Genomic DNA, 16,301 nt, shown 5'->3' on the forward strand with positions numbered 1-16,301 from the left:
CTTCCTACGAAGACCCACCGGTACCGTACACACACACACACACACACGCACACACACACACACACTTGGGGGGCTCACATTGTATTGCTTTTCGTGTGCGTGTAATTCAATCCCACAGAGTTGATGACCAAGATCTGTCAGCCCGGCATCGACAGGCCCAACATTAGGGAGGAGATCTTCTGCCAGATGCTCCGGCAGACCAACAAGAACCCCAAGCCGTACGCGACCCCCCCCCTCTCTTAATCAACTCTTTCCTACGTTCGCTGACGGCCAACCGACGACGCGCACACACCACAGGGCGAGCCAAGTGAAGGGACTGGAGCTGATCTCGATTTGCTGCGGTCTGTTCAACCCTTCGCGCGCGCTCGGCCCCTACCTGCTCGACTTCCTGCACCTGCACACCAAGCTCACGCCGGACGACTGCAAGAACGAGAAGGTCGCACAGGTATGTTACCTCTCGCGGTCCCGCAGTCTTCTTTCGTTCTTTTTGCAGCTGACGCACGAGTGCGCTATATTGTGTGGTCGACAAAACACGACAGGACTTGTCGCGCCTGGCAGCCTCGGGCGTGGGCCGGCTCGATCGTCTGCGAGCCGCCGGCGCGCGCCACTTTGCGCCCTCGCAGGTCGAGTTCGCGGCCATTCGGGTAACGCTCCACATCGCAGACGGCGACGCTCGAACCACTGAACTGAACTGAGCTGAACTAAACTGAACTGTTTTCATCGGTGCACAGATGGGCAACCCGCTGCAGGTCCGCGTGTGGACTCTCGACACGGCGACGAAGGGGGTGCTGGTGGACATGGCGGCCACGGTGCAGGACACGACGTCGCAGCTGATCAAGGACTTCAGGCTCACGCCCGAGGCGCTGTCGAAACGGGACTGGAAGCTCTACGGCTTCCTGGGCACTGAGCAGTCCGCCTACCTGCGCTTCAATGGAGGTATTCCTCCCCCCCGCACCACCGCACATGCACACGCACACAATCGCATAGCGCGCGCGCGTGCTGAGGTGGAGCCACCGGTTGACCACTCGTCACACGCACGCACGCACGCACACAGCCGTCGGCACGCTGCTGCTGGAGCGCGACAACATTTGCGACATCATGGCCAAGTTCGAGCTCGTGACACCCCCCAAGAGCAAGGAGGCCCTCCACTTCGTATTCCAGGTAAAAAAAAATGGCATTGCCTTCCATTCCTTCTCTCGTGCTCGCCTTGGCGTGGTGGGGATCACCACCACTCAACACACTTAATATATTGTTAGGAGTCGATGTCGCTCAACCCACAGAACGAACTCTCGGACCCGATCGCCAACCATCTGCTGTGCCACCAGGTACATCACGTTTATTTTTCTATTATTTCTTTATTTATTATTTATTTATGTTTGGGCTATGATGATGGTGCCGGCATTGCAAGTGAGCTTTGTGATGATTGTCAGCTCACGTCGCGCGTCCGATGCAACACAGGCGATCGCTCTCGTGAACTCGGGCAAGCACCCCGTCACCGAAGGCGAGGTGCGCACTTGAACCTCTCCGCGGCGGACTGTTGTTGGGGAGGGGGGAGGGGGTGACAGTCGACTGACTCGCTCTCTCTCTCTCTCTCTTACGTATGTTGGGCCACCACCATATCGATCAGGCGGCGTACCTGTCGGCGCTGCAGTACTTCATCCAGGTGTCGCGCACGGTCAAGGACCGAGGCCGCGCATCGATGGCGACTAAGAACAACGAGTTCATGCAGGCCGTCCGTTTCCTGCCCCCGTTCGCCCTACAAATGTACCGCAAGCACCTCCCGCGCGCACAGGTTCTTGATGGCTAACAACACACACACACGACACGCACGCACACGACACACGACACACGACACACGACACACGACACACGACACACGCAACAGGAAATCGGAGACCGAGTGGTTGTTGGCGATCTTTAACGAGTTCGAGGATCTGGACAAGAACATGTCCGTGCAGGTGGCCGAGGAGCTCTACCTCGCCACCGTCAGGAGGTGGAAGTACTACGGCTCCACCATCTTCTTCTGCGAGGTGCCCTATCTCCCTCCTTAATGATAGCCGACTATCTCTGACACTACGGCGCCATCACCACCCCCTTGGCTTGGCTCACTTCTTTCACTTCTTGTGGAGCAGAACAAGCAATACCCGGGCACGAATGCGATTGGCGTCAGTCGCGAAGGTCTCATCATTCTGCGACTCCCGCAAAAGGAGCCATTGGCGATTGCCACCTTCAAGGGTACTCCCGCCCCCCTCTTCATTCACACACAACACACACACACACACACACCAACACACAACACACAGAACTGATTTCATCACCCCCCCCCCCGAACAACACATTTGAACATGTTCGTGTGAGCAGCCATCTCCAATTGGTCGTCGGCGAAGAACGACGCGCTGGGCGTAGTTGCCGGCTCGCTGATGAACCCGCAGCGGCTCGTCTTCAACACACCACATGTACGCGCCCGCCCCAGCAGCCTATTCACGTCTCCCAGCCCCCAGGGACCCTGCTAACCCGAACGCATCCGTGTGCCCACCTACCGCCACCTCTTCAGGCCCAGCAAGTGGTGCAGGCGCTCGAGAAGATGGTGGAGAAGCTGGTGCAGGGGAGGAGAAAGGAGGAGGAGAGCCACAGGCCCAACTACATGCCCTGCGCCACGTTCCGCTCCACCTTGCTCACACCCAAGAAGCCGTTCTAGAACGAGCCTTCACCACTATTTATCCAACTTTGTTTCCCTTCTTGCTATGAATCACGATACACGAATCTCAGAATGACTAGTAGTACCACCACAACTACAACTACAACTACTACGAGTAGAAGGTCAGCTGCACGATCCACATGGTGGGCTCGCTGTCCTTTTTCTCGCTGACGTCGACGCGTTGCTGCCCAGTGACGGCGGTGAGGCTGCGGTCGATCAGCTTGGACCGAATGGCGAGCTTGTTCTCGCCCTTCACGAACCGCCAGAACCGCTCGGACTCAGTCACCGTCGGCGACCGCGCGCTCAGAGTCCCACCAGCCACGCTGCAGTGTCGACGAGTCAAGTGTAAACAAACGCACACACACACACGCACACACGCACACACATCACACACACACACACCACACACACAACGTACCTGAGGTAGTAGCCCCATGATGAGAGGAGGGTGAGCTTGCGCTCGTCTTCGTGGAGGGTCCACTTTTCCTGCGGCCCGGGCTCGTCCCGAGCCACGAGCACCACCGCGCCATCCGAGGTGGCCGACATGAACAGACCCTCGCGCTGCGATCGGAACGTGGCGTAGACCCCTGTCGCGCGCGCACCAACTCAAGTGAGGCCAAAGCCATGACATTTGGTGAGCAGCAGCCCCAACCAGGCGTACCGCTGGTGACCGAGAGAAAGTTGAGCGTCCACGAGTACGCCTTGTCTGACTGCGCCGCGACCGCATCACTGTTTTGCGGGGGGGGGGAAGAACTGAGTGTTTGTCGCTCTACTGTGCGCGTGTGGTGGTCAGACCTGTCAGCGGAGCGAGGCACGGTGAGGTACTTGCCCAGGTGGGACTTGATGCTGACCTTGTCGTTGACGATCATCACCTCGAACTCTGTGCCCTCCCCGCTCGAGGCCTCTGGCACGCCTTCCAGCTCGCCTGCATGCACGCGTTGCATGCATGGGGGTCCGCGGTTGAGTGTTCGTTCACCACCGCACATCAAGGCCCAGCGATGATGTACGCGCTTCTTCAGACGTAGCGCCACATACCCGAGGGCTTGCACGACAGGTAGAGGCCGTGCCGGTTCATGAAGCTGGCCTTCTGCTGCGTCTGGGCCATCATCCACGCCTCCTCGGGTTCGCCTGGCGTACAAATTGATCATTATATAGGTTAGGCCCAGGGTCGATCATGAGTAGTATGAAATGGGAGAGATGTCCTCAACCCGAGGTGTGGTCCTGGGCGCCGGCCCACGTCGAAGTGAAGGCCTCGCCGTTCTCGCGTAGTCGCAGGAAGCGGCCCGTGTGGGACATCAAGGTGACCTTCCGCCCTAATCGAACACACCAAGTCAGGTCGGGCCGAGACCGGGTGATCCGGTGTGGTCACCCAGTTCGCACCTTGCCGCGCGCTGCTGGTTTCGCCATCGGCCCGGCTGGTCTGGTACAGTTTCGTCTGGTTCTTGAGGACGTACGGCTGGAACGACAGAGGGAAGCAGTGAGCCCTGGATGGGGTCATGGACGAGATATGAGGTCGGGGGGGGGGTCATGATGATGGTGACGACGGGCCGGAGGTAGAAGGTACGTACCAGTCGCTCTTGAAGGTGTGCGTGCTGATGCCATAGGAGTCCTTGGGTCGCGCGCACCACAGGGACGCATCACCGTAGGATCCTACATCGATGGGTTGGTGAAGTGACGGTGAGGCGATCGGTGCCGTCGTTGTTGTTTCTGGTGGTGGTGCTGCTGCTGCTGGATGAAGAGACGCGCTACTTACCGCCACTCCCCGAGTCCCACCAAGCCTGTGGGTAGGCCCATTGGCCGGCGACGACCATGGACTTGTGCACGCATCTGCGCACCACCACCGCGCTTGGTGATCAGAACCTTTTCCTGGGCCTCTGGTTGGCACACACACAGCACAATGTGTGTACCGTACCGCATCGAGTCCTTCGAGGGCTTCTGGTCGTTGTTGGCGTTGGTGACGTCACCCAGCGCAACGTAACCTGCAGGAGGGACGGGCCGCCAGAACGACACATCGCCGTACCGAGCCCCGGTCTTGCGGCTGTCCTGTATGGCACGAGTGCGTGAGCCAGGCCCTTTGCAGCGGCAGTCTAGAGTGGGTTCAAGACACGCACCCAGGTCTTGACAAAATCGACCGGCTTGGCCAGAAGGTCGGTCTCGCCCTCCACGGCCTGGCGCACCACCAATCCCGTCCCATGTGGCTGGCTTTCGTGGTGCGGCTCGGCATGGTCGCCCAAGCAAAAGTACCCTTTTCAAATGATGAGATTTGAATTTTATCAATTATGATTTCAAATCTCATCGTAATTTTGATGTCAATGTGGCAAAGATTTGAGTACCAGGAGGGGCATTGACATGCCATATGGAGATGTCGCCACGAGATCCAGTGCCGCGATCATCCCAGACCTTGGAGAAGGAGGAACACAGTATGACCTCCAATCTTGCGCTCACTATGGCTTGCTGCCACCCAGCGGCCTTAGTTTCTCCATCTGCGTGCTGCATTGATCAATCACAAGTGCAAAGGCAGATCGGCCTTCCTACGGCGTGTGCGGTCATAACTCTGCCCCGCAACAACAACGCCAATTTGAAATCGAAACAACGCCCATTTGAAATCATCTTGCACACGTCTGATCTTCGCCTTCACCCGCACACGCGCTAGACCCTCAAAAAGGAAAGTCCACGGCTCTTCGCGGCGGAGGAGTGGGCGGGAACGACCTGGAAGAAGAGAGAGCAAAGAGAGCCCAGGTTGAAGGAGAGTGGAGTGCTGAGGGGGAGAGTGAGAGTGAGAGAGAGTGAGAAGATGGAAGGGTATCTGGAGAAACAGAAGAAGAAGGGCAAGAGCCGGTCGAGATGGGTGAAGCGCTACTTCAAGACCATCGGAAATCATCTCTGCTACTCGGAGAAGAAGGAGCCCTATAAGGTCATTGGATCGATCCCCCTCGACGAGACCCGATTCTCGAGGCCCGATCCGCGCGAGCCCCTCACAATCACCATGTCCGTCACGGATGGCCGCATGTACGACCTGCGGGCCGAGAACGAGCACGACGCCGCCGCCTGGCGCAGCTTCTTCGCCTCCTTCGTTCCTCTCGCAGGCCTCGCCATGACCCCCTCCCCTGCAGCGCCCCCGGCTCGGCCCGGCTCCGGCCCCATGCCCGGCACCCAGGCCCCTTGGTCGCCCCCCGTCCCCAAGAACGCCCTGACAGCCTCGGGCTCGAAGTGGGGTAACACCACTCTTCCTCTCCCCCCCCCCAAGCCAACGCATCCATGCTGATGTTTCCTATTTTGATTTGATTCATTTTATGCAGCCTCATCGATGCCGCCGACGCGGTCGCGCCACGCCCCGGTGCTGGGCCACCGCGGGTCGGCCGTCTCGCTTATCCCGCCGAGGCCCACGCAGCTGGCCCACTCGCCGATGCCACGGCCCAGGTCGCTCCGCGATGGACACAACGACAACGGAGACGATCAATCCTATTCCGCTCGTTCGTTATCGTCGACAGCTGCTCGACCAGAGGAGAACAACAACATCAACACGCCATCGTCGCCGTCGGACGACAAGCGACGGATCAAGACGCGGGTGCGCCGGATCACGGTGACCAAGATGGTGGAGGCCCGGAAGCAGAACGTGACCTACGACACGCTCGACGACGTGCTGCAGCTGGTCGAGGAGGAGACGCGGCGCGAGGAGGAGGCCGCCGCGGAGCAGTTCCGCAGCGAGAAGGAGCGGCTGGCCAAGCAGGAGGCCGAGCTGCGGGCCAAGGACGACCAGCTCCAGCAGATTCGCCAGGAGCTCCTCCGCATGAGCAGCCTCCTCGTCGCCGCCAACGCTGCCACCCAGCAGAACTCCCTCGCCAGCTCCTTCATCACCAACGAGCTCGCGCTTCAGTCGCAGACGCCGGCCCAGGCCCTGCCCCTCGCGCCCGGCGAGGCCTCAGTGGTGCTCGAAGGCGCGACGACGGCGAGCGACGCGGCGGCGGTCAGAGAAGAAGAAGCGAAGGAGGCGGAGATGAGGCGGCAGCTGGAGGAGGAGCAGCGCATACTGGAGGAGGAGGAGCGGCGGTGGCGAGCGGAGGAGGAGGAGTACCTGCGCCACGAGGCCGAGCGCAAGCGGAGGGAGGAGGAGGAGGAGGCGCGATTGAGGAGGGAGGAGGATGAGCGACGACGCCAGGAAGAGGAAGCAGAGGCGGAGCGAAAGCGGAAGGAGGAGGAGGAGGAGGAGCGTCAGCGCATAGAGATGGAGCGCAGGAGGAGGGAAGAAGAAGAGGAGGAGAAGGAGCGCAAGCGTCGAGAAGAGGAGGAGAGGCGCCGGCAGAAGGAGGAGGAAGAGGAGCGGGCGCGCAAGGAGGAGGAGGAGGCGAGGCGCCAGAGAGCGCTGGAAGAGGAAGAAAGGCGCCGGCAGAAGGAGGAAGAGGAGGAGCGGGTGCGCAAGGAGGAGGAGGAGGCGAGGCGCCAGAGAGCGCTGGAAGTGGAGGAGGAGGAGCGAAGGCGGCGACAAGCCGAAGAGGAGGATCGTCAGCGAAGAGAGCAGGCAGAGGCGGCGGAACAACAAAGGCTGCGGCGGGAGAAAGAGGAAGCGGAGGCGGAGGCCGCAGCCGCAGCAGCAGCGGAGGCGGAGCGCTGCAAGAAGGAATGTGAAGAGCGCGAGGCCGCAGAGAAGGAGGAGCGGAGTAGAAATGAAAAGGAGACGGAGGAGGAGAAGGCAGAGGAGGGGCAACCACAACACGAGGGCGAGGGCGAGGGCGAGGGCGACGGGGACCCGGACGCGGACGCGGACGAGGCGCGCCTCCGGGAGGAGGAGGAGGCGGCGCGCCTTCGAAAGGCAGAAGAGGAGGAGAGGCGAATGGCTGAAGAGGAGCGCCAGCGCGTGGAGCAGGAGGCCGAGCGGCTGCGCCAGATCGAAGAGGAGCGGCTGCGAATAGAAGCCGAAGCCGAAGCCGAGCGGCTGCGCAGGGCCGAAGAGGAGCGGCGGCGAATCGAAGCTGAGGCTGAAGCCGAGGCCGAGCGGCTGCGTCGGGCCGAAGAGGAGCGGCTGCGGGCCGAGGCCGAGGCCGAGCGACTGCGCCTGGCCGAAGAGGAGCGCCTGCGAATCGAAGCCGAGGCCGAGGCCGAGCGCCTGCGCAGGGCCGAAGAGGAGCGGCTGCGGGCCGAGGCCGAGGCCGAGCGGCTGCGCCTGGCCGAAGAGGAGCGAGCCAAGGCCGAGCGCCTACGGAAGGAGGAGAAGGAGCGGCGGCGGAGGGAGGAGGCGGAGCGGCGGCAGCGCGAGGAGGCCGAGCGCCGACGGCTGGAGGAGGAGCGACGGCGCCTGGAAGAGGAGCGACGGCGGCAGGAGGAGGAACGGCGGCGGATCGAGGAGGCCGAGCGGCAGCGGAAGGAAGCCGAGCTGGCGAAGGTGATGGCCGACCTGGAGGAGCGGCGGCGCGCGCTCGAGCAGCGGCTGATGCTGGAGGAGGAGGAGCGGCGCAAGAAGGAGGAGGAACTGCGGCGCAAGAAGGATGACGAGGAGCGACGCGAGCGGGAGTGGGAGGTGTGGAAGCAGCAGGAACGGGAGCGCGTGCAGGAGCTCGTCGAGCGCGTGCGCAAGGAGGCTCAGGAGCAGGTATTTGTCTATCGCACACGCATGCGCACCACAGCACACGCAGGCGCACGACACGACACACAACTCACATTCCGGTTCGCGCGCGACTCCAGCTGAAGGAGAAGCTGGCGCCGTTCCTGCCGCCGTCGCTGGTGGGGTCGGTGGAGAACAAGGGGCCAGATCCCAGGTCATCCCTCCTGGTAGCCATCAAGGGGACCAGCGTCGCCAACCTCAACCACGTACGCACCCACGTCACCTTTTCCTCGTGCTTGTGCGGTGTGTGTGTGCGGTGTGTGTGTGCGGTGTGTGTGGTGTGCTGATGAGAGGGGTGTGTGCGAATTGTGTAGATACCGCCACCGCCGGTGGCGCAGGTGGGGGTGCGGAGGGAGTCGGACGGGAGCGGCATTCGGGAGTCGCTCATCCAGGCGCTGAGCTCGCGTCGCTTCTTCGTCCTCACCGACGAGGAGAAGGGCGAGGCCGAGGCCGACGAACCGGACCAGGCCGATGAGGAGGACGAGTGGACGGACGACACCGACGAGGAGGACTGGGCGACCAGCCTGGCCGAGGCCGATGACTCATCGCCCCCCAGCGGGATGGAGGGACAAGAGGCAGAAGAAGAAGAGCGCGAACCCGCCGAGGTCAAACACGGCGTGCCGGAGGGATTGTAGTTTGCGTCACGAGTAGCAGAAGCGTATAAAGTGTCGTATATTATTATTGCGTTTATTCTCATCTATTGTATAACTACTGATTATTATCGGGGTATTTGTACATCACGGCGTTGCTTCGTGCGGCACCTCGAGGACGCGAAGCAAAGGCAAAAATGGGAAGGGAAGAAGAAGAAGAAGAAGCGGAGGAAGAAGATGGACGTGTCTTCAGCAAACGAGGCCGCCCTTGAAGGTCACTCCGGTGGCGCTCTCGCATCGGCAGAGGGAGACGGCGGAGTTGACCCGTCGGGGCTGGGCCTTGTCGATGCTCCCCGTGTTCGTGAGTGAACCGCCGCGCTTGAGGCCCCGATGCCTGCGGCTCCCGGTGCTGCCACCGCTGCCGCCCTTCGCGTGGGGCGCCGCCGTGGACGCTCCGCTGCTGCCCTGCTGCTTCTCCCTCTCCAGGAGGGACAGCAGCGACTCGCCGCTCTCTGCGCGGTCGCCAACGGAGAACGACCGCTGCTGGACGTGCCCGCCACTGAGCGCCGACACGCGGCCGAGGCTGAATCGCCAGCTGACCTGTCGCTTGGGCTGTCGGCTCGCGTCCTGCTGCGACGTGGCCGTGGTGGTCGTGGGCTCGAGCGTGACGTCGGGCATGTCGGCCAGGCTGTCGCGCCTTCGCTCGATGCGCGCAGGCCGCTCCTCCGACAGGCTGACCTTCCGCCGCCGGTTGCCCGACGAGCCCCGCGAGCCCGTACGGCGCGGAGTGGTCGAGTTGTTGTTGCTGCTGATGCCGATTGGCGAGGTGGTGGTGCGCTCATCGTCGTCGTCGGCGTCCTTGGCGGCCATCTGGAGCGTGAGGAGCGACTCCTCGGCGCTGCGGGCCGTTTCCTGGACCTTGGCGGCGGTCTGGGTCAGGAGGTCGTAGTCGCCGTGGGTGCGCGGGGTGCGTCGCACGAGGTCGTCCAGGATGGTGATGTATTGGCACAGGCGCTGGACCGGCCGGAGCATGAGGGTCTTCATGTCGCGGCCGCGGCACTCCGGGGCGCCCTTGACCTCCTCGAGGAAGGCGCCAAAGGCCGGGTTGGCCGCACGGTGGCGCTTAATCATGGCCACGGCGTCCACGTAGCGGGTCGAGTAGGTCGTGTAGACCTTCAGGTAGCTCGCCATCTGCTGGAAGGCGTCGGCGATGAGGCACTCCTTGCGCTTGACGCTCGTGAGGCTGATGAGGCCGCGCGCGGTCATGACGGCGCTGAAGCCGTGGCCTCGGGCGCCGCCGCTGTTGGTGCAGCTGCCCCTGTTCTGTACGAGCGAGGCGACGGTGGCGTCGATGCTGCGGTTGTAGGCCTCGGCCTGGGTGTAGCTGCCCACGACGGCGCTCAGGAGGGCCTTGTTGAGGGAGATGATGGCCGGCAGGGTAGAGAAGAGCTGCCCAACGTCGTTCTCAGGCACGATTCGTCGCTTGCGCAGCGGCTGGAGAAACAACTGTGTTGGCGTAGAAAAGAAGAAATCGAGCGTGGTGAGTTGTGACATGCTTACATCACGATCAAGACTTGGTTGCCCAAATGAATTCGATCAAGTCTACGCATCGCCTAATTTGGTTGAATGAAGGAACGATTTGCCAAGCCATTCAATGTGGGAGGGATGTAGCTCTAATGGGCGGGGGGAGGGGAATGTACGGAGTTGATGGCTTCGAGGTCCTGGACGTATTCACGTTCGGACAGGATGAGCTCGTTGATGAGCTTCATGCGCTCACGATCCTTGCGAGCTTCCTCGTGCAGCGATGTCAGCAGATCGTCTTCGCTCACGCCAGCAGACTTGGTCGAGGTAGCAGCGGAAGCCGTAGACCAGAACGACACGGGCGACGACGCAGCCGAGGGCGAACTCGACGAACACGCCATCTGATCGTCGTCCTCGATCGGCCTGAAGTAGGCATTCTTTCTATCAAACCCCCTCGACGACTGTCCCCACATCTTCTCTTTGTACTACTGTCAATATCTTTGTGGGTCTGTCTGGTCTCCTTCCTTCCTTCTCCTCAGGCTTCGTTATCGTTCTTCTTGGATGATGTTGTGGGCGATCAATCAACGCAAGTGTGCTACTTGTACGTGATGTCGCGGGTACCGGGCGAGCAGGGTATGACTGGCAATACGCAACAGACCGCGCCGGGTGGTTGTGGTGGTCTTTGGCCGCGGGGCTGCACCTCGCGTGTGTTGGTTTCGCTCGTGTCCCGTTTTCTGACGCTTTTTCTGGTTCGACGTAGGCGGTTGGCCAGCGCTAATGAGATTTTGTTTTATTATTATATTAGGCGCGAATGAGGGGCACGAATGGGCGGCATGTGAGGTATGTTGGTAGCCGCTGTCTGGCAGAAGCCAAGGCGTGCGTGTCGTATTGTGTCTCGCGCGGCAGAAGCCAAGGCGTCGTCACGTTGTCGCAACTCCTGATCTTGTGGATCATCGCAGTCCCTTCTGTCCCTTTTGGCGGCCGCGATGTTGGCGCCCATACCCACAGGTATATCACGTTTTGGCGTGGGGGACCTTGGTGACCTGGTCGTTGCGGCGACCTGCGGTATCTGCTCTTGCCTAGGAGGTCCTAGTCAGCGCCATTGTTCTTTCCTCGCCATCACACGGCCCAATAGGGAGCCGCACCCGTTCGCGCAGCACTTACACTTCCAGGTTCCAGGAGAGGAGAGAGCTCCAAGAGTGGAGCTTCATGCTGTTTGCTCCTTTTTCTTCAGCCCAACGGTATGCCTGGCTGGATTCTCAGATTTGGATCATCTGATTTTTTTGTCTTTGCAATCTTTAAAGGACAACAGAACTCCACCCTGCGAGCAACATGGAGGGAGAAGTCGAGATCGAAGTCGGGAAGGAGGAAATGGATGAGATGAAGCTGGAGGAGGCGATTGGTAAAATTGAGGGGATTCATCTGGAGGGTTCCCGAGAAGTCGAGGCCGTGGAAGGCGACAACAACGATGATGTGGAGGACTCCAGCGCTCGGGAGTGGGCAAGACTCGTGGCCGCTGCACGGCGGCCCGGCACAGGCTTCCCAGCGCGTGCACACCGCGACGGCCTGCTACGCACCCGCCCAGACTCCTTCACCGGTACCCTTCTACTTCTTTCTTTCTTCTTCTGTTTGACTCTCACTCGACGGCCGTCCAACGCTTGCCCCCCCCCCACCACACCAAGGTGCGGAGGCGGTGGAGTGGCTGGTGAAGAACTGGCCGGCCTCGAGCGATCGCAGCGAAGCCCTCCAGCTGGCCGGCCGCCTCTTGGAGGAGGCTGTGATCGTGCCCGCGAAGGAATCCACCGAGGCCAAACCCGCATTCGTACTCACACTTCTCCTTAACGTGCCTCCTGTGTGCGGTGGTGCGTGTGCGGTGGTGTGTCGTCGCGTGGGTGTGGTGACTCACGCGAACGGCGTGGGTTGGTGGGGTGCCTGTGCAGGAAGAGAGTGCGCTCTACCACTTCGCCGAGAGAAGGAAGGTGGTTGTTGTGGGTGGTGGCTTCTCTGGCCGGAAGGTGGCGATGAAGCTGCAATCGTCATTCGACGTGACGCTGGTGGACAACAAAGACCACTTCATGTGCATCATCTCGCTTCCCGCGTGCCTGTGCGACACCGACCATCTCGAAAAAGTCACCGCGCCCCATACCAAAGTACGTTGTGGCACTCGCACCCGCTCTTCACTCACATGCAGAGATCTCACGCGGTTCTCTTCTCTCATCATCGGTCCCACAAGTACTTGTGGGACTGTACGATCGTGGTCGATGAAGTCGTGGGCCTGGACAGGGAGGGCAACACGCTCCTGCTCAAGTCCCACGGGCCGCTGCCCTACGACTACCTCGTCATCGGCACCGGGTCTCGATATCGAGTCCCCGTGCAGGGCAACGACCAAGTCCTCGTCATCGACCCTCTGCAACCCTCGTCCCTCCTAGAGTACCAGCTTTCACCCACGATTTATTCTTCTTATTTATTGTTTATTATTCTGACACGACGTACGCAGACACAAAGCGGCTCTGGCCAAAGCCACGTATGTAACCGTGGTTGGTGCTGGGCCTGTGGGCATCGAAATCGCAGGCGAGATCATTCACCACTGCGCTGGTACTCCCCATGCCCACCGCATCCCTCCACACGTCTTCGCGCCTGTGCGTCTTTGTGCAGCGAAGGAGAGGCGAGCGTCACGGTCGCAGACAGCTGACTGACTGGTGTTGTTTGGTGTGTCGCTGCAGACAAGCAGCTGACCGTGATCTATTCGGGTAAGAAGATGCTCGAGCGATACTGTCGGGGAGCTCACAAGAACATCAAGCGGTACCTGAACGGAACGGCCAACGCGCGCATCCTCAAGGACCAAAAGGTCGTGAGCGCCGAAGGCGACTCGCTGCTCACCACCAAGGTAAGGAATGATCTAACAAGCGCTCATACTCCTCTCGGCCGAGTCTCACCGGTAGTTCGCACCATCAACTCCCTGTCCAAACCTACGACAGGGGGAGCGAATTAGGACGGATGTGGCCTACTTCTGCGTGGGCTTCGTGCCCAACACCGACTTCCTGCAGGCGGAGTGCGGCGACCTATTGTCCGAGCGGGGGCACATCAAAGTCAACGAATACCTGCAGGTCAAGGGCCACCCCAACATCTTTGCAGTCGGCGACGTGGCCGACATCGACGAGGAGAAGCTCGCCCAGGCACTATGCTTTTCCTGATCTCTTACTCCCGCTCTCTTCTTGGGCACACTCCACTGACTCCACACAACGCAACGCCCCGTCCCAACAGAACGCCGAGAAGCACGGCGGAGTGGTGGCCAAGAACATCATGGCAATGGAAAGCGGCAAGTCTATGCGTTCCTACAAGCCCGGCACCCGAATCCTCATCATCTCCCTGGGTCCCAAGCGGTACGAGTGCTCCGCGGCTTTGCTGTGTGGTGTCACGCAGTATCTAGACTCAACTAACGCGTCCCACGCTTTCGGCTTGCGCAGAGCGATGGTCGTACGTGGCGACAGGGTCGTCGTTGAAAACGGCCTTGCCGCACGCATCAAGTCTGTGGTCGAGTACAAGAGCATGAAGGGATTCTGAGCCCACCACCATCTTGTTGAACGTTCCCCCTGTGCTGGATCCTGTACGATCGGCATTTCCTGGTAATTCCCTGACAAAAAATGCAACATAAAAAAAAGAAAAGCAAAGCAAGAGCTGAGGATTGCGTGGAGAAGGGTTCGCTCTCGATGAGCGAGAAGGAGATTGCCGACAAGGTTCGGGGGGTGTTCTCACCCTACCTGGCCCAGCGATGGCACCGTGCTGCCAATCTGTGGGAAAGAGTGTCGCAGCGCTGGCAGCCCACCCTGCAGACGCTCCTGCCTCTCGGCGGGCACTCAGATGGCAACAAGATCACCCTTTACACTCATGGAGATGACGCATTTGGTGCCAAATGGGACGCCATTCAGAAGGTGCCGCCTCATCCCACATCAAATCTATCCTCAATTATTGTTCTTTTTTGCATTAAAACAAATGCACCGCTCCCTCGCTGCACTTGTGCCATACAGCTGCATACAGAAGCTTTGAGCTGACACTTGCGCTTTCTGTAACCGCCCTCGGCTTCCCTGTACAGGCGAAGGAGAAAGTGTGGTGGTCGGCCTACACCGTGGAGCCCGACCGTGTGGGCAAGCGCACGGTGGAGCTGCTCACCCAGGCCAAGCGCCGCGGGTGCGACGTCATACTGCTCTACGATTCCATCGGCTCTCGCAGCGTCGACAACGAGTTCCTCGCCCCCCTGCGTAAGGCCGGCGCCTGTACACTCCTCAACTCCTCCTCCTCCTCCTCCTCCTCTTTGCCAGCAGTGCTCTTCTGGTTCCTGCTTCTGATGCCCCTGCGCGCAGCATGTCTCGAGTTCGGCCCCGTACGCGTTTCCCGGTGGCAGAGTTGGCGGCACGGACCCTTCCGCAATCATCAGAAGCTCTTGATCGTGGACGACCATGGCTACTGTGGTGGGATGAACGTCTCCGAAGACTATGCCGGCCTCAAGACCTTTGGAAAGGGTGCGCTCGCAGTCCCTTATCATCACGTGTGTGTGTGTGTGATGTGTCGCGCAAGCACGGTTTGCTGATTGGCCTGTGGTGCGGAAGCAGAAACGTTTAGCGACACACACATCAAGATGGAAGGTCCAGCGGTGAAGGACCTCGAAACTGTGTTCCTCAACTCGTTGATCGCCAACCAGGAGCACATACCCATAGAGTACGGGCGCCTCGTCTCTCTCCCCTCCCCTTAGATCTTTGGGCTCATTCGCTAGCGCCTGTTCGGCCTCCGCTGTTACAGAGAAATCGACCGGGTCGAGCAAATTGTGGAGCGGCGACCAGACCTACCGCCAACCCCGGACGGAGTCTTTGTACAGGTTGGTTGCCGCCATACGTTTGACGCTCTTTGTCGAGTTACGTTGGTTGACCGCGGTCTATTCGTCTCTTCCCTTCCTGTGTGCCTGTGCCGTTTGCTGGTGCGCAACAGGTACTCCAGTCCAACATCCGACGGCAGAGGAAGGACGTGCAGGCCGCTCTGCGGTTAGCTCTTCGATCAGCCACCGACAGTTGCTACCTCTCGTCGCCATACTTTCTCCCGCCCAGGAACATCAAGGTGCGCCTCCTTCTCTATGCCATCCCTTCAGCCGCTGGAGCCAACACTCATGCACGCACGCACGTACGCACGCATCAGAGGGCCATCATTCGGGCTGCGCGCAACGGTTCCGACGTGCGCATCATCACGGCGGGAGACAGCGATATACCCTTTATCCGGTACAGCATTGCATTGCGCGCGCGACTTGGTGAGTGAGAGACTAGTGCGCGAACGCTCACATCGCGTGGATGATGTGTCTACCTAACTCCTACCTACCTATCCAGGGCGGCGCAGCAACATATTTATTCATCCTTCTTGAAGCGAGGAATCAAGATCTATGAAATGTGGGACAAGAAGCTCCACGCCAAGATGGCCAGCATCGATGGGATCTACTCGTATGTCGGGTCCTTCAACCTCGACGCCTGGAGCAGTCGCAATCTGGAGGTCAACGTGACCGTTCTCGATCCGCCACTCGCCCACCAGCTTGAAGATCGGGTACTAGGCTTCTTCTTCTTCTTCACGCCATCAGCGTCCCCTTCAGCGACACCACTAACGCTCTGATGGCTTTCTGGTGTTGATGAACTCAGTTTGAGGAGCTCATCGCGCGGTCGTGCAAGGAGGTGTCGCTGGACGAATTGGAGGGTCGCGGGCTCTGGGAAAAGAACTACCACTGGCTGGCCTACCAGTTCTTCACCGTCACCGGTCCGCGCGTGATAGACGAGGACGACGACGATGATGATGACGATGACTGAGCTCAGCTCAACCCCGTATTTTTTTTACCCCAACATTCCAAGAATCCTTTCAC

The 16,301-nt window shown here is 60.3% G+C and overlaps 8 protein-coding genes across 8 annotated transcripts in view; 4 read left to right on the forward strand and 4 right to left on the reverse strand.

The window, feature by feature from the left end:
- ACA1_108610 (MyTH4 domain containing protein) overlaps positions 1–695 on the forward strand; it is a gene marked incomplete at both ends in the record, with an annotated part of 1,923 nt that extends 1,228 nt beyond the window's left edge. The window contains 3 exons of the mRNA XM_004332767.1: positions 119–218; positions 298–445; positions 540–695. Coding sequence (XP_004332815.1) covers positions 119–218; positions 298–445; positions 540–695 — 404 coding nt within the window. The remainder of the gene's footprint in view (positions 1–118; positions 219–297; positions 446–539) is intronic.
- A 36-nt stretch (positions 696–731) lies between these two features.
- Positions 732–2,698, forward strand: ACA1_108720 (FERM central domain containing protein; the record flags this gene model as incomplete). Its single annotated transcript, XM_004332768.1, has 9 exons — positions 732–936; positions 1,055–1,161; positions 1,257–1,325; positions 1,459–1,506; positions 1,628–1,749; positions 1,886–2,030; positions 2,133–2,235; positions 2,362–2,456; positions 2,555–2,698. 9 exons carry the CDS (start codon positions 732–734, stop codon positions 2,696–2,698), a joined length of 1,038 nt encoding a protein of 345 aa, XP_004332816.1.
- A 109-nt stretch (positions 2,699–2,807) lies between these two features.
- On the reverse strand, positions 2,808–3,803 carry ACA1_108730 (uncharacterized protein; the record flags this gene model as incomplete). The annotated part of the gene is made up of 5 exons (XM_004332769.1): positions 2,808–3,021; positions 3,117–3,285; positions 3,360–3,427; positions 3,494–3,623; positions 3,734–3,803. The coding sequence occupies 5 exons, from the start codon at positions 3,801–3,803 to the stop codon at positions 2,808–2,810; spliced, it is 651 nt and encodes a 216-aa protein (XP_004332817.1).
- Positions 3,804–3,901: 98 nt separating this feature from the next.
- ACA1_108740 (uncharacterized protein) lies at positions 3,902–5,091 on the reverse strand (the record flags this gene model as incomplete). The annotated part of the gene is made up of 8 exons (XM_004332770.1): positions 3,902–4,011; positions 4,079–4,182; positions 4,267–4,348; positions 4,452–4,525; positions 4,611–4,677; positions 4,719–4,785; positions 4,810–4,866; positions 5,032–5,091. 8 exons carry the CDS (start codon positions 5,089–5,091, stop codon positions 3,902–3,904), a joined length of 621 nt encoding a protein of 206 aa, XP_004332818.1.
- Positions 5,092–6,176: 1,085 nt separating this feature from the next.
- On the reverse strand, positions 6,177–8,685 carry ACA1_108750 (uncharacterized protein; the record flags this gene model as incomplete). The annotated part of the gene is made up of 5 exons (XM_004332771.1): positions 6,177–6,596; positions 6,774–7,241; positions 7,446–7,892; positions 8,091–8,293; positions 8,616–8,685. 5 exons carry the CDS (start codon positions 8,683–8,685, stop codon positions 6,177–6,179), a joined length of 1,608 nt encoding a protein of 535 aa, XP_004332819.1.
- A 451-nt stretch (positions 8,686–9,136) lies between these two features.
- On the reverse strand, positions 9,137–10,881 carry ACA1_108760 (RhoGEF domain containing protein; the record flags this gene model as incomplete). The annotated part of the gene is made up of 2 exons (XM_004332772.1): positions 9,137–10,393; positions 10,588–10,881. 2 exons carry the CDS (start codon positions 10,879–10,881, stop codon positions 9,137–9,139), a joined length of 1,551 nt encoding a protein of 516 aa, XP_004332820.1.
- Positions 10,882–11,740: 859 nt separating this feature from the next.
- Positions 11,741–13,602, forward strand: ACA1_108770 (pyridine nucleotidedisulfide oxidoreductase domain containing protein; the record flags this gene model as incomplete). Its single annotated transcript, XM_004332773.1, has 7 exons — positions 11,741–12,005; positions 12,091–12,230; positions 12,349–12,558; positions 12,642–12,838; positions 12,906–13,003; positions 13,132–13,295; positions 13,387–13,602. The coding sequence occupies 7 exons, from the start codon at positions 11,741–11,743 to the stop codon at positions 13,600–13,602; spliced, it is 1,290 nt and encodes a 429-aa protein (XP_004332821.1).
- Positions 13,603–14,118: 516 nt separating this feature from the next.
- Positions 14,119–16,248, forward strand: ACA1_108780 (phospholipase D, putative; the record flags this gene model as incomplete). The annotated part of the gene is made up of 10 exons (XM_004332774.1): positions 14,119–14,340; positions 14,502–14,682; positions 14,731–14,789; positions 14,811–14,928; positions 15,019–15,124; positions 15,206–15,281; positions 15,392–15,517; positions 15,596–15,675; positions 15,781–15,991; positions 16,084–16,248. The coding sequence occupies 10 exons, from the start codon at positions 14,119–14,121 to the stop codon at positions 16,246–16,248; spliced, it is 1,344 nt and encodes a 447-aa protein (XP_004332822.1).
- Positions 16,249–16,301: the final 53 nt, after the last annotated feature.

The sequence above is a fragment of the Acanthamoeba castellanii genome (genome assembly GCF_000313135.1).
Source record: "Acanthamoeba castellanii str. Neff unplaced genomic scaffold scf7180000084661, whole genome shotgun sequence".
Classification (NCBI taxonomy): domain Eukaryota; phylum Discosea; order Longamoebia; family Acanthamoebidae; genus Acanthamoeba; species Acanthamoeba castellanii.